The 12836-nt window shown below is 36.6% G+C and overlaps 1 protein-coding gene across 1 annotated transcript in view; it reads right to left on the bottom strand.

Annotated features, from left to right (window-relative positions):
* LOC118823465 (alpha-(1,6)-fucosyltransferase-like) overlaps positions 1-12836 on the bottom strand; it is a 52409-nt gene that overhangs the window by 33718 nt on the left and 5855 nt on the right. The window contains exons 2-3 of the mRNA XM_036593106.1: positions 8830-8992; positions 6121-6235 (exon numbers count right to left, since the gene is read on the bottom strand). Of these exons, the coding sequence (XP_036448999.1) occupies positions 6121-6235; positions 8830-8992 (278 nt within the window). The remainder of the gene's footprint in view (positions 1-6120; positions 6236-8829; positions 8993-12836) is intronic.

Below are 12836 nucleotides of genomic sequence, written 5' to 3'. Positions count from 1 at the left end.
TGGTCCTGGCTTTATGAGAATCCCCAGTGCCATATTCAGAGTCATTCCATAACTGCATTAGCTCGAGTGAAGTTTGTTAGATGACCTCTTGTAAGGGCGAGGGATCGAGTCAACATTAATGTAGACTTCAGCAGAACTTTTTGCAATCTGATGCAATGCCCGTTTGAACCTCAAATTATACATATTTCAAAACTCTCCCTTTGCTTTGTTCAAACTGTGCTTTATGTAGCAAACTATTTCATCTGTTATACATGACCACAGATGCAATTTTGGTAACTTATTTACTAATTGGTAACATTTATTGGGACTTACTGATTGACTTATTAATTGTTGAATAAAGGCCAGATTAGACATGTCTAAAAGGCATATTTACTATGCATTAAGCTTTTTTCATTATGACCTGCATTAGTCCATAACTGGATCTGTTTTATGTGAAAATCACTAATAACTGCGTTATTAGTTGTAATATTTAGAGTTGGGCAAAACCTTTTGAAACAGTAGTGATGGCTCATGGCTGTCACAAATGTATTCAGTAATGTATTCCTTAAAAAACCTATTCAGAATACATTTCTTTCTATCAAGTTTAATAAAGTTTAGTAACGTTTCAAATAAACTAATAATTGTCTGAGATTTTAATATTCACTTTGATAAACCACAAGATCTACAAAGTAAGACATTCATATATATCTTAGACTCTGTAGGTTTCACTCAAAATATAAAGGGGCCTACTCATTATTGCAGCCACACTTTAGACTTAATTCTGACCTTTGCTGTAAACATGGATAACTTGGATAAGCCATTCTCCCCAGAGCGCAGCAGTCTCAGATCATTACCTAATCTCATATGAAACTCACTTTAGTGGTAATGTACGTTCATCACCATGCTATTGTGTGAAACGGACTATAACTTCCTCCACAGCTGGTAGCTTTATCAAAAACCTCAATTATCAGCTTCCATCAGCTGTCCATCTAATCGTACCAAATTAGGTATTATGACCAAGTGCTAAGAGGATACTTTTCGATCTTCTCTAGATAATGTGGCTCCATTAAAAAGTAAAATAATAAGGCAGAAATGATCATATAATGATCATACTCGAGCTTTAAAACAGACTGTCAGGCAGCTAGAGTGAAAAAGTGTTCCAGTCTGCCTGGGGGGAGAGCCTTATAGACTATAGAAAAGCACTTCCTGCAGCACGCTCAACCTATCTCTCCTCTCTCATAGAAAATATTAAGAATAATCCTAGATTATGATTTAGCACAATTTCTAAATTAACTAAGAACCAAACAGTTACTGAACCCCAGATGCCATTAGACTATAGCAGCAATGACTTTATGAATGTTTTCAGATATAAAATTGAAAAAATTAGACAGAAAATTCAGAACGTACAGTTAAACTCTACAAACTTGCTGCTTTATAATGCCGATCTAGATCTTGAGAATATTGTAAGTACTGCAGAGAGGCTGGAATCATTTACCTTACCTTAACAAAATTAACTTGTTAAAATTATTTCCTCTGCAAAATCTTCTACCTGTATGTTAGAACCAATTCCTACAGGTTTACTCAAGGAAAGTTTGCCAGAAATAACCAAGCCTGCTCTGTCAATAATAAACTCCTCTCTTAGCCTTGGCTATATCCCAAAAACTCTTAAACTAGCAGTAATTCAACCTCTGATTAAGAAAGCTAACCTCGATCCCTGTGAACTATCAAATTATAAACCTCTCAAATCTCCCCTTTATATCAAAAATCTTGGAAAAAGTTAATAAAGTTAGTAAACGGTCTTTTATTATTCTCTGACCAAGGAAATGTGTCTTTTCTTGTCCTCAATGATCTTAGTGTGGCATTTGACACGATAGGCCAGTCTGTATTACTAGACAGACAAGAAAACCTTGTAAGGGTAACAGGAATAGCTTTTTCCTTGTTCAGATCTTATCTCACTGATCGCTGTAAGTTTGTAAATGTGAACGGTGAATCATCCGTCCTCGCAAAAGTAAAGTATGGTGTTCCACAAGGCTCTGTTTTAGGACCTATATTACTCACAATATATATGCTTCCACTGGGCACCACTATCAGTAAACACGGCATCAATTTCTACTGCTACGCCGATGACACACAGTTATATATATCAAGCAAACCAGATGACAAAATTCAACTTAACAAGACTGAGAACTGTATAAAAGACATTAAAGACTGGATCTCGAATAACTTTCTCCTACCTAACTCAGATAAAACAGAAGTTTTGCTTCTTGGTCCAAAAGCTGCTAGAAACAAACTGTCTAATTTAACACTTAAATTTAATAGTTTCTCAGTTGCAGCAGATTCATCTGTAAATAATCTTGGTGTCACGGTAGATCCCAATCTGTCCTTTGATGTACATATGATGAATATTACTAGAATAGCCTTGCTGCATCTCCACAATATTGCTAAATTAAGAAATGCATTGTCTTTACAGGATGCAGAAAAGCTAGTTCACGCATTTATTACCTCGCGGCTAGATTACTGTAATGCCCTGCTGTCTGGATGTTCCAGCAAAAGCCTTAACAAGCTTCAGTTAGTCCAGAACGTCCTCACAAGAACCAGAAAGTTTGACCATATCAGCCCAGTTTTGTCAAACCTACACTGGTTGCCAGTTAAATTTTGCATCGACTACACAATTTTTTTACTGACATATAAAGCTCTAAACGGAGTCGCCCCTCAATACCTAAGTGAACTTCTTTCATACTATGAACCATCAGGCCTACTTAGATCACAAGGTGCTGGTTTACTATTAGTACCTAGAATTAATAAAGTCATTAGGGGGGAGAGCATTCTCATACAAAGCCCCCCAACTTTGGAATAATCTTCCAGTCAGTGTTAGGGACTCAGACACATCCTCAGTCTTTAAGTCTAGGCTAAAAACTTACTTGTTTAGTCAAGGCTTTGGTAATTAGTTTTCCCTGTTAGATAAAAGGTACAGATCTGGGGGTCCATCGTCCCGTTGCTCTCACACGTTCACTCAAATTTGCGTTCTTAGGGAGCCCTCATGTCTCTGGAGCCCTCATGTCTGTTACCTTTCTGGTTTCTCCCTTTTAGTTAGGCTGTACTAATTAGACCTGCCAGAGTCTGGGTTGCACTCTGTTAATACTGTAATCTGTAATCAGTCACTCTTTACAGAACTAAATCTCTGTGTGTTTTCCTTCTTTGCTGAGTTGAACAACTCCCCATCCTGTGCGGTCTGATGCTGTTGCTTCTTCTGCCTTGATCGGGTGCCCACTGCTTGCCAGCCTTCTGGACCGTTTTGACCACAATTGAGCTTCACGCTGCACAACATTTTGCAAACCTCACCTTCATGAACTGAGCCTCCTGATGCTGCTGCTACTGCTGCATATATTCAAACTATCTAATTAACCATTGCTTCGCCTGTTTTCCCCATTTTGTATTCTAATATTTTATACTAATGGTGTTTGCTATCCAGTGTCGACCAGACGAGGATGGGTTCCCCTTTTGAGTCTTGGTTCCTCTCAAGGTTTCTTCCCCTTTCTCTTAGGGAGTTTTTCCTTGCCACTATCACCATTGGCTTGCTCATGGGGCCTTGGACCTGGATATTTCTGTAAAGCTGCTTTGTGACAACACCTGTTGTAAAAAGTGCTATATAAATAAACTTTGACTTGACGATTTAGAATTAGAGAATTTTATTTTTTTACTTAATTCACACTATTCCTTTCCTTGCTGTTACTGGTTTTATGTGCTTATCGTTTAAACAAAGTTCCAAAAATCTCAACATTTTTTTTCTCTCTCACTGCCTGCTTCAGTCCACTACTGCTTCCACAATCCCAAGTCCAGCAGAACACTGATGCTAAGCTTATCATTTGCAAACATATCCACTACTGAGGGGATTGTTAGTTTGACAATCCTTCTAAAGAGCTCGGTAACAATGATATTAATAACTAGCTCATCACATTGATGTACCAATCTACTCAGCTTTAGCAGGAACTTCAGTGTTTGTAAAGAAGATGTTAACTGAGGTCCTCTTTTGAGTTTGACTATCAGGCATATTTGCTACAAGCCGTGTACTAATTTAAAATATTTTTTTTATTAAAAAAATTAAAATTATCATTTTTTTTTTTAGTGGGTGAGTATTCTAAAGGTATTCTCCTAAAAATGTTAAAGATAACTTTTCTGAATATTGCCTTCACAAAATGTAACTTTTGAATGAATACAGATAATTTCTGTATTCTGAATGTGTTTTTCCGCTACTCGTATTCTGTTACATCACAACCCTGGTAATAATAAACATTTTTTTTTTGTTATGCAAATTCAGATCTTGTTATGCAAACTAAGCATGATGTAACTGTCTAAAACTATTTTAACAGACAGCCAAATGCAGATAAATTGAAGACATGCATGTAAACTACACACTAATCAAAAAATGAACTTAAAAGGTCACTTCATGCTAAACATTTTGCATAACAAATTAGACATTTTTAAATTATTTTAAAATCATTTAAATTATTCACTATGCATAAAATTTTATTCATTATGACCTGTTTTAAAATGTAACTGGAGGTCTGTTTTGAGAAAATTTAATTGCATTAAAATAATATATGTCATAATGCACAATGAACACCTTGTTAGGACCTTTTTCACAAATTATTAATGTTCTAAAGTGACATTGTGAATTTTGTGCTTGAGTGGCAGCTTTTCATCCATTCAGATTCTAGGTAAAGTCAAGTGACCTCTGTAGTGTATTACTATCACAAATTCAATACGTATTCAAAAACTTGTCAATTTAAATGCATTTGGTTGTTTAAATGTGTTGAAACTAACTTAAAATGTTCCCAATTTGTACGTTTTGGCAACCAAGAAAAAAACAAAAACAAAAAAAAAACATGAAATGATTTTTACTTTAGAATATAGGACACAAATTAACTAACTGAAAACATCTTAAAGTCAGTTTTCTGTTATTAGTCATAACTCTAAAGTCACATGACATTATCTAGAACCTATAGGAATAACTAGCTGCCATATATACTGTAATAATACATGAATTTAAGATATGATTAGTGATTTTCACACAGACTTCCAATTATATACTAATACAAGTCACAATAATTAAAACTCAATACAAAGTGAACAAACCATTTACTTTTATTAACTTTATTAAGAACAAAGAACAAGATCCTAATAAACCTGCAATTTGTCTCTCCTCTCCTTTTGGACGAACGCTATGCAAATGAGCTGAGCAGCAGCCAGTCAGATTGCCTGTAGACACGATGAAGATTCAACACTCTAATGCCCATGTAGTGGGAGATGGATTGGACGGATGGAAATAAATGTATTTATTATTATGTTAGTTGAATTTTTAAAGGAGCTCTGGGGCACAGAACTTGCTCAGCAGTTGGAGATGAAAACCATTATGTTAACTTAAACAGTGCATGACAACTGCAGTCTTTGAAAATAAATAAATTAATAAAGCATAAAATACAACATAAAATGAAAATATAAACTCCACCTAAATGAAGCACATAGATCTTTACTATGCTAAGGTTATTATTTTTAAATTTTAGCAGTTGCAGTTACACAATTTCAAAATCTGGGGGTGCTGCTGCCCCCTCAGCACCTCTACTTCCTGAGTTTTACTCCACTACCTTGCTAGTTAGCAAGCTAAGGTCTACAAGGCTCACAGCAACAACAAAATAAAGGGCAATGCGCCATGCTTATCAATCTGAACCTGAAGCTTTAACCAGACTAAGGAATTATTTGCAAAATTTATGTACGTTATGCTTGGACTTCTCATGAGGTGAAGGCATGCGTTATTCAAGCAGAGAGCATATCGCTCCAGCAGCCATGGCTTTACCTGCAGCTATTAGTTCTTACTGAGAAGGCTGCAGGCTCAGACACAAATATACAATCACTCTTATACAAACAGACAAACTTTTCAGCTTAGAATGCTGGGAAGCTCAACCACCAGCGCTACAATATACTAGCTATGAAGTACTTTTATGCCTTTTATTTTTGACTGAACAAAATTATTTCGGTAGATAAAATTTTTAGTTCCTTAAAAAAAAAGCCCTTGGTAAACTTTTAATATCAGTCAGGCTCTAATAGAGTCTACATAGGCATGTGTGTGTATGTGTGTCTTACCTGCAGGTATGTGATCCTGTTCTGCACTAATTCTGAAAGGTCTTTGGCCTCCTTTTTTCTCCAGTCTCCAGCTCCATCTGCCTGGCTCAGATGGTACAAGTCTGTCATGATGGACCTGAATGTTCAAATATGATGAAAGTTACAATGCATGTTTATATATAGTTATAATGCATATTAAATCTCTGTAGGTGGTTCAAGGATAAAGAGTCTGGTACATTAGGGTTTAAATATAAGGTTAACAAAGTATTTCCCAGCTGCAGTCCTGGAGACCCATCTCCACTGCAAGACACCTGATTAAACACAAGATGGACTTCATAATTAAATACAGATTTGTCACGCTATACTATATTAGGTATTATATCGCTGTTGTTGGAACAAAACCTTGTCTCCAAAAAGGTAACTTAACAGGAGAAGAAAAAAAACAAGTCAATGCAAGTCAATGGAACCGGACTTTTTTCCAAGTCTTTTTTGGTCCGTTTCTTTCGGTTCATTCATCATGAAATTCACACAATTTGTAAAGGGCATTTTCAAATTATGTCAAAAACTGAAAAATGATGTGCTACATTTGATTAATTTCCTGCAATGGACATGATATCGATTTAAATAAAAGTTGAGACAGTAGGTGAAAAAGGAAATAAAAACAGAAAGCAGTAATTTGTAAATATTCTTTATAAAACAGTACGAAGACAAAATATTTAATGTTTTATCAAATGAATGTCATTGTTTTTTTGTAAACATATGTTCACTCTGAAATTCTTGAGACATGTTCCAAAAAAGTTGGGTCAGAGGCTATTTAAAATTGTGAAATATTGAAAAAACATGTTAAACAATAATGCTTCATATGAGCTCAGGAATATTTTGACAAACCATTGTCAATTTGCACTGTTTGTTGCTGCATCCAGAAATGCAAGTTAAAACTGTACTGTGCACAACTAAAGTCATTTGTCAACAGAGTTCAGAAACACTGCCGATTTCTTTGGGCTCAAGCTCATTTGAGATGGATGGATGCACAGTGGAAATGTGTGCTGTGGTCTGATGAGGCAACCTTTCTGATTATTTATGAAAATAATGGATGTCTATCCAGATTTGTACCAAAGTAAGGTTCAAAAGCCAAAGTCTATCAGTCTATTTCAACATGACAAAGGCAAGCCACATTCTGCAAGTGTTATAAAGAGCATGGCTGCATAATCAGAGAGTGCAGGTGTTAGACTGGCCTGCCTGAATCTACAACTGTCTCCCATTGAAAACAAAAGTCAGCTTTTAAAACTGGATCAATCTGTGTCTTCAGTCCCTAAACAATTATTACTTCTATTATTAAAAGATGATATAACTAAGTATTAAACATGCTCCTCATGAAGTAAAACATGACATTGTTTTTGTTTTCAAATGATTACAGATTAAACAGAATTTACTAATCACTGCTTTCTGTTTTTATTAGCATTTCACATACTGTCTCAACTTTTCTGGAAATGGGTTTATAATAATAGCTCATTCCAGACATAATAGTTAATTTCAGTCATAATAATAGCCCAGTGTGGAGTAGGAAAGAAAATGCACTCACTCTCACTAATGCACATGTCTGTTTTTTTTTTACCTCTCAAGGAGGGGACAAGATAATTTTAGGGTGTTGCAGGATAGTTATTGAAAAAAGGAGGCAAACATTTTTGATAATATATTCTTGAGAAATACTTTTACATAACACCTCCTACAGCAGTGCTACAGAGTTGTCATTATAAGATGTGCAGCAGCCTAGCAGCTAACTTAGCAGCTGACTTCACTATTTTTATGTGCATCAACATTACAAGTATTAGCTGACTACACTACAAAGTGTACAAGTACACGCATCACTTCATTCAGCATGACTGAGTTGCAAAAGAGTTGTGAGATGATTGTAAATTCTATACGTTTTAAAAACAATAATTAGTCTAGACAACTGTTCTATTTATTATGTTCATTTGTGTGCTTGGTAGCTGTCATGTGTGATAAGGTAATGCTAGTGTACTTCCTCGCCTGGAACATACTAACAACTTAGTAGGCTGCTGTAGCATGTTTCAGAGCTGAAATGTGAGGAAGGTTGTTCGTAGTATCTGTAACCAACTGAAAAGTACAACATAAAATCCAATTCCTATTTCAGTACTTTGCTGATGCTGTTTGAAATCCAAGAAACTAGTCAGTAGAAGCCATTCCAAAAAAGCTGTCTAAAAATAAAACCTTTATGAATAAAATGTAAGTTTACAGTGCTGGTCCAGAATGAAAATCGAGTATAGTCTTTTTAGGAGAGGTTGAGGCTTTCTCTTATTCAGCAAGGGGGATCTTTATCCATCTTAGTCCTATTCGCGTTAAAAGATGCTTTGACTGATCATTTGTTGAGTTCATGGTTCTTTCTGTACTTAAGCTGCACTGCTCACATTCAAAATCAAAGTCAGCTGTCACAGGTAGTGAATATAGAGCAAATTATGTACAAGGACAGATATGGATATACGAATTTACATTTTGAATGCATTCCATGTAACTAATATTGTATATATCTCTCAGAGACACGAAAGTAACACAAGTAGTGTAATTCTTATTAAGTCAATAACTGTAATGTGATTACAAGAATTTATACTGTAATGTAACTACTTTGTTAAAGGAAAATGTAATTACATTACTGTAATGTGTAACTTTGTACCCCCAACACTGGACTAAAGAACTGGAGTTGTGTGTCACCTCTGCTGGTGCCCCAGGTCCTGCAGCAGGACGTCAATGTGCTTCTGCAGCTCTCCAGTCTCCACATGGGCCAATTTCTTCACCTCACTGCGTACAAAATACCACAGCTCCCGCAACCCATTCTCTGTCTTCCTCCTTAGCTCCTCCTGGTTCCTCCCTGGGCCTGAACATACATAAATAGGTTTACTGGGGTCATACATATGTCCCATATCTATTTTTTATATGTACCTAACAGTGTTGAGCATTCCAATTCTGATACTCAAATATCCATAAAGATGAACATCTGCATGAACAGATACCTGGTTAACTGTGGAGGAAGAAAAAAAAAGAGAAAAAGAAATTTATTTATTTTTATTTTTTTAAGGGACAGCACTGGTGTTGTGCAAGAATTCTGCAACACATTGAGGAACACATTTCGAAACGTGTTTTGTTATTCAAATATAGCCACGGGAAATCAGTGGGTTCTCCTGTTGGACGAGTAACTAAGATGTAAAAGTACAGCTGACTACTACAACACTTGATGCTGTCGGAGACTCATCATCTTCCGTGGGTGTTTTTCTTATCTTCAGCAGTTTTTAAGTGACAGCACTGGTATCATCAACATCAAGCATTCTGCAACACATTGAGGAACACATTTCGAAACGTGTTTTGTTATTCAAATATAGCCACGGGAAATCAGTGGGTTCTCCTGTTGGACGAGTAACTAAGATGTAAAAGTACAGCTGACTACTACAACACTTGATGCTGTCGGAGACTCATCATCTTCCGTGGGTGTTTTTTCTTATCTTTAGCAGATAATGTGCAAACATTTTAGTTGGTGAGAGAAATGTATTTTAACTGTTTCTACACTTAACATCAGCCTAGGATATTAAGCAATAAAAGCTGTGCTATCTCTACCTTCTCAGTTACATACAACAGCATATCCTTGGCAAACTGTTCACATTTAACCACTGCTGTTACAGAGCAGCAACGTATATATAACATGCTACACATAACATACATAACATACTTAATCACATATACAAACAAAAAAAATCATGTTTTACAGTTCTGAAACATGAAACACTGGCATGTCACTGAATTGTTAGCCTGTATTAGAACACTGGTACTTTGAATGGTTAAGGGAGTACTCAGTAGCCATGCACATCACTTGTGTGCAATATGGCTTTCTAAGCATAATTATAGACATTGTGGTTTAACTTTGTTTTTCTCTAGTTCTCGTACAAAGGGAGATCATGTTTCCTGCAAAAATGTCCCGATAGAAACACACAGAAAGTTCTCACTAGTGTCAAGCAGCCCTCCGACTCAGACTCACACCTGGACTCCATTTCCCAGAATCCAGTTGGAGATCACATGACTCTGGAACTTCCTCGTTCATCCAATCACTTTTCACAATCACCCAAACACTAATGTTTTGCACCTGTTCTCTGTATCATATGACCTGTCTAGTTTCGTTTATAAGCCCAGGCTTTAGCACAGTCAAGATGTGAGATATTACTTATCTAGTAGAATTACTGAGCATTTTTCTGTTTGCTGTTTATGCCACTTTGGTGTTTTGACCTTTTTCTGGATTCTCTGGTGTTACTTTTTAGTCTTTACCCTTTTTGATCTGGTTGCCTTGGTTATGTTTGTACTCTTTTTCCTGATTGCCTTTTTGGATCTGACCCACGCACGTTTAACGACTACAAGTATTGTCAAACTCTTCTCTCAAGTAAAGCCTCATTCACTGAGTTGAACCGCAAGCATCTGACCTGTTCCGTCACATTACAACTAGGGATCAGTCAGTGTCATTTTGAGGGCTTAAGGCCACTGCTGGGGTAGCTATCAAATTCACACCACACTGGGGTAGTAACGTTAACAAAGGTGAAAATGGTTGATTAGCTTTAGTAAATATATTATGTTTGGTATCAGCTAACTAACTCTTCCCAAACCTGCTGTTCTCCGGCTAAAAGGTACAAGGTAAAATGTGAGGTAACAAGGTTAGGAATGTCAGCTGAGTTGAAAATGATTGATTAGCATTTATATGTTTATTATACAGACTGTACATTTACTGCCTTTCTTGGTGTAAATTTCAGACAACTTCATCTGCTACAGACTTGTCGTCTGGGTTTGATGTAGTACAGTAGTAAAATCCTGAGTGAGAAGTCACAGCATCTGGCGTTGTCCAGTGTGTCTAGTGTGTGGTAGCCTGTGGCCTATAAATTTGAATATCAAATTCAACTGAAATGCCCAGCTCTAGTTCACACAGCACTATACCATAGAACAGTAGGAATGCCATTACAAACTGTGAAGCAAAAATAGTACTACAGTTATTATGAAAATGCTTCCATTAATTTATCTCACGCTATCTGACTGCAAGAGGTGATGCTCACTGCACATTGAATAGTAATGCACACAATATCAAGACATGGCATCATTGTTCAGTCCACAGCTGCATTACGGTAACAATGACAAATCAATGGCACAAATAAATGTTGAAAAGCCATTGTGTGTGCGTGTAGGTGTCTGTATCACTGTCAGTAAACCAATACTCTGAGACCTGCACATGGAAGTGATCCTCTCTGTCTCTCTTTCACCCCTCCTCTTGGTAGGAAGAGCGCACAACAGAGCCGAACACAATGAAAGCCCCTGACCCAGAAACAGAGAGTGTATGCTCACATGCGTGCATGTGCGGTGGCCTGTATGTGAGTGCTGTTGAGGGATTGGGACTAGTGGTAAGAAAATCAGCTGAAGAGGACCACAGTCCACAACATTATGGTTGTGGTCATGCATTTCAAATGTGTTTATGCATGTGTAGAAGTATGAAGAATTTCTATATAATAATTAAATGATTTAATTTGTATGTGCCCTTTTGTACGTGTTTGTTTTATTTTCAAGTCTTGCAGATGTTTTCTTATAAATTATTAAGGTTGTTATTGTGTTTTTAGTAATACATCACATATGATAAAACCCATGATGACATGCAATCAGAAAGGCAAATGCATGGCCATAATTTTGCAAGCATAACCTTTCCTCATCCACATTTTCAAAACTTGCCTTTATAGTCTATGCTGAACAGATCATGGGCCATTTCAATTTCCGACCATTGCAGAACTTTGTACAGTCAGTGATGCCATGTGAACTGTGTAATCTATGCCATGTTAGGTCCAAATGCACAACCATTCCATCCATAATAAACTGCTGCGTATGTTAACTGCCGCTGAATGTAACTGCAGATCGGTGAGGTGATGGTCACCTCTCAGGAGGAGCGACTAAAATATATTTTAAATCACAGTTTTGATAAATGACTGGTTGTTGGTAGGAATTAGGCCTATTTAAGTCTCAGCTGCATTATTATCTAATGCACTTTATTTATTTTATGTACTTTTTAAACAACTTATTTTTCTGTCTGCTAAATCAAAATCTGCCAATATCTGTCAACAATGCTCAAAATTCTCTGTTGGCAGCAGACTCCCCCTTTACTAAAATGAAAACTCTACACAACTTATGTGAACAGCATGTTCATAATTCAAAGTGGCAAATTTCACCACGGTGCAGGTGTAACGACAGAGGCATGAATGTCAGCTGCAGGTGCAAGATGCAAGAAAGATAAGGCAAGGGCCAAAAAACAGGCATAAAACAAAGAAAAACTGGCTCGGAACATGGGTTAAAAACAGAGACTTCTCAAACTAACCTGCAAAACAAAGGGGTATATATCGCTGTTGTCGGGAAAAAGCCTCGAATCTCCATAATGACAACTTCACAGGAAAAGGAAAAAACATACTTTACTTTTAATGTCAATGGAACCAGACTTTTTTTGGTCCATTTATTATGAAATTTATACACAATGCAACAGGCATTTTCAAATTATGTCAACAACTAAAAAACGACAAAAATGGAGATTAAGGTTTTCTTCCGACAGCATCGATATGCTAGTTACTGTCTATAAAATGAGCTACAGGTGTGTATAGTGGACAAGAGTGGGTGGAGTCAGGGAGAGTCCAAGTAGAGGCTTCCCAAACAAGTAT

This window comes from Colossoma macropomum, unplaced genomic scaffold, assembly GCF_904425465.1.
Source record: "Colossoma macropomum unplaced genomic scaffold, Colossoma_macropomum, whole genome shotgun sequence".
NCBI lineage: Eukaryota > Metazoa > Chordata > Actinopteri > Characiformes > Serrasalmidae > Colossoma > Colossoma macropomum.
This window is presented reverse-complemented; position numbering and strand designations above follow the sequence as displayed.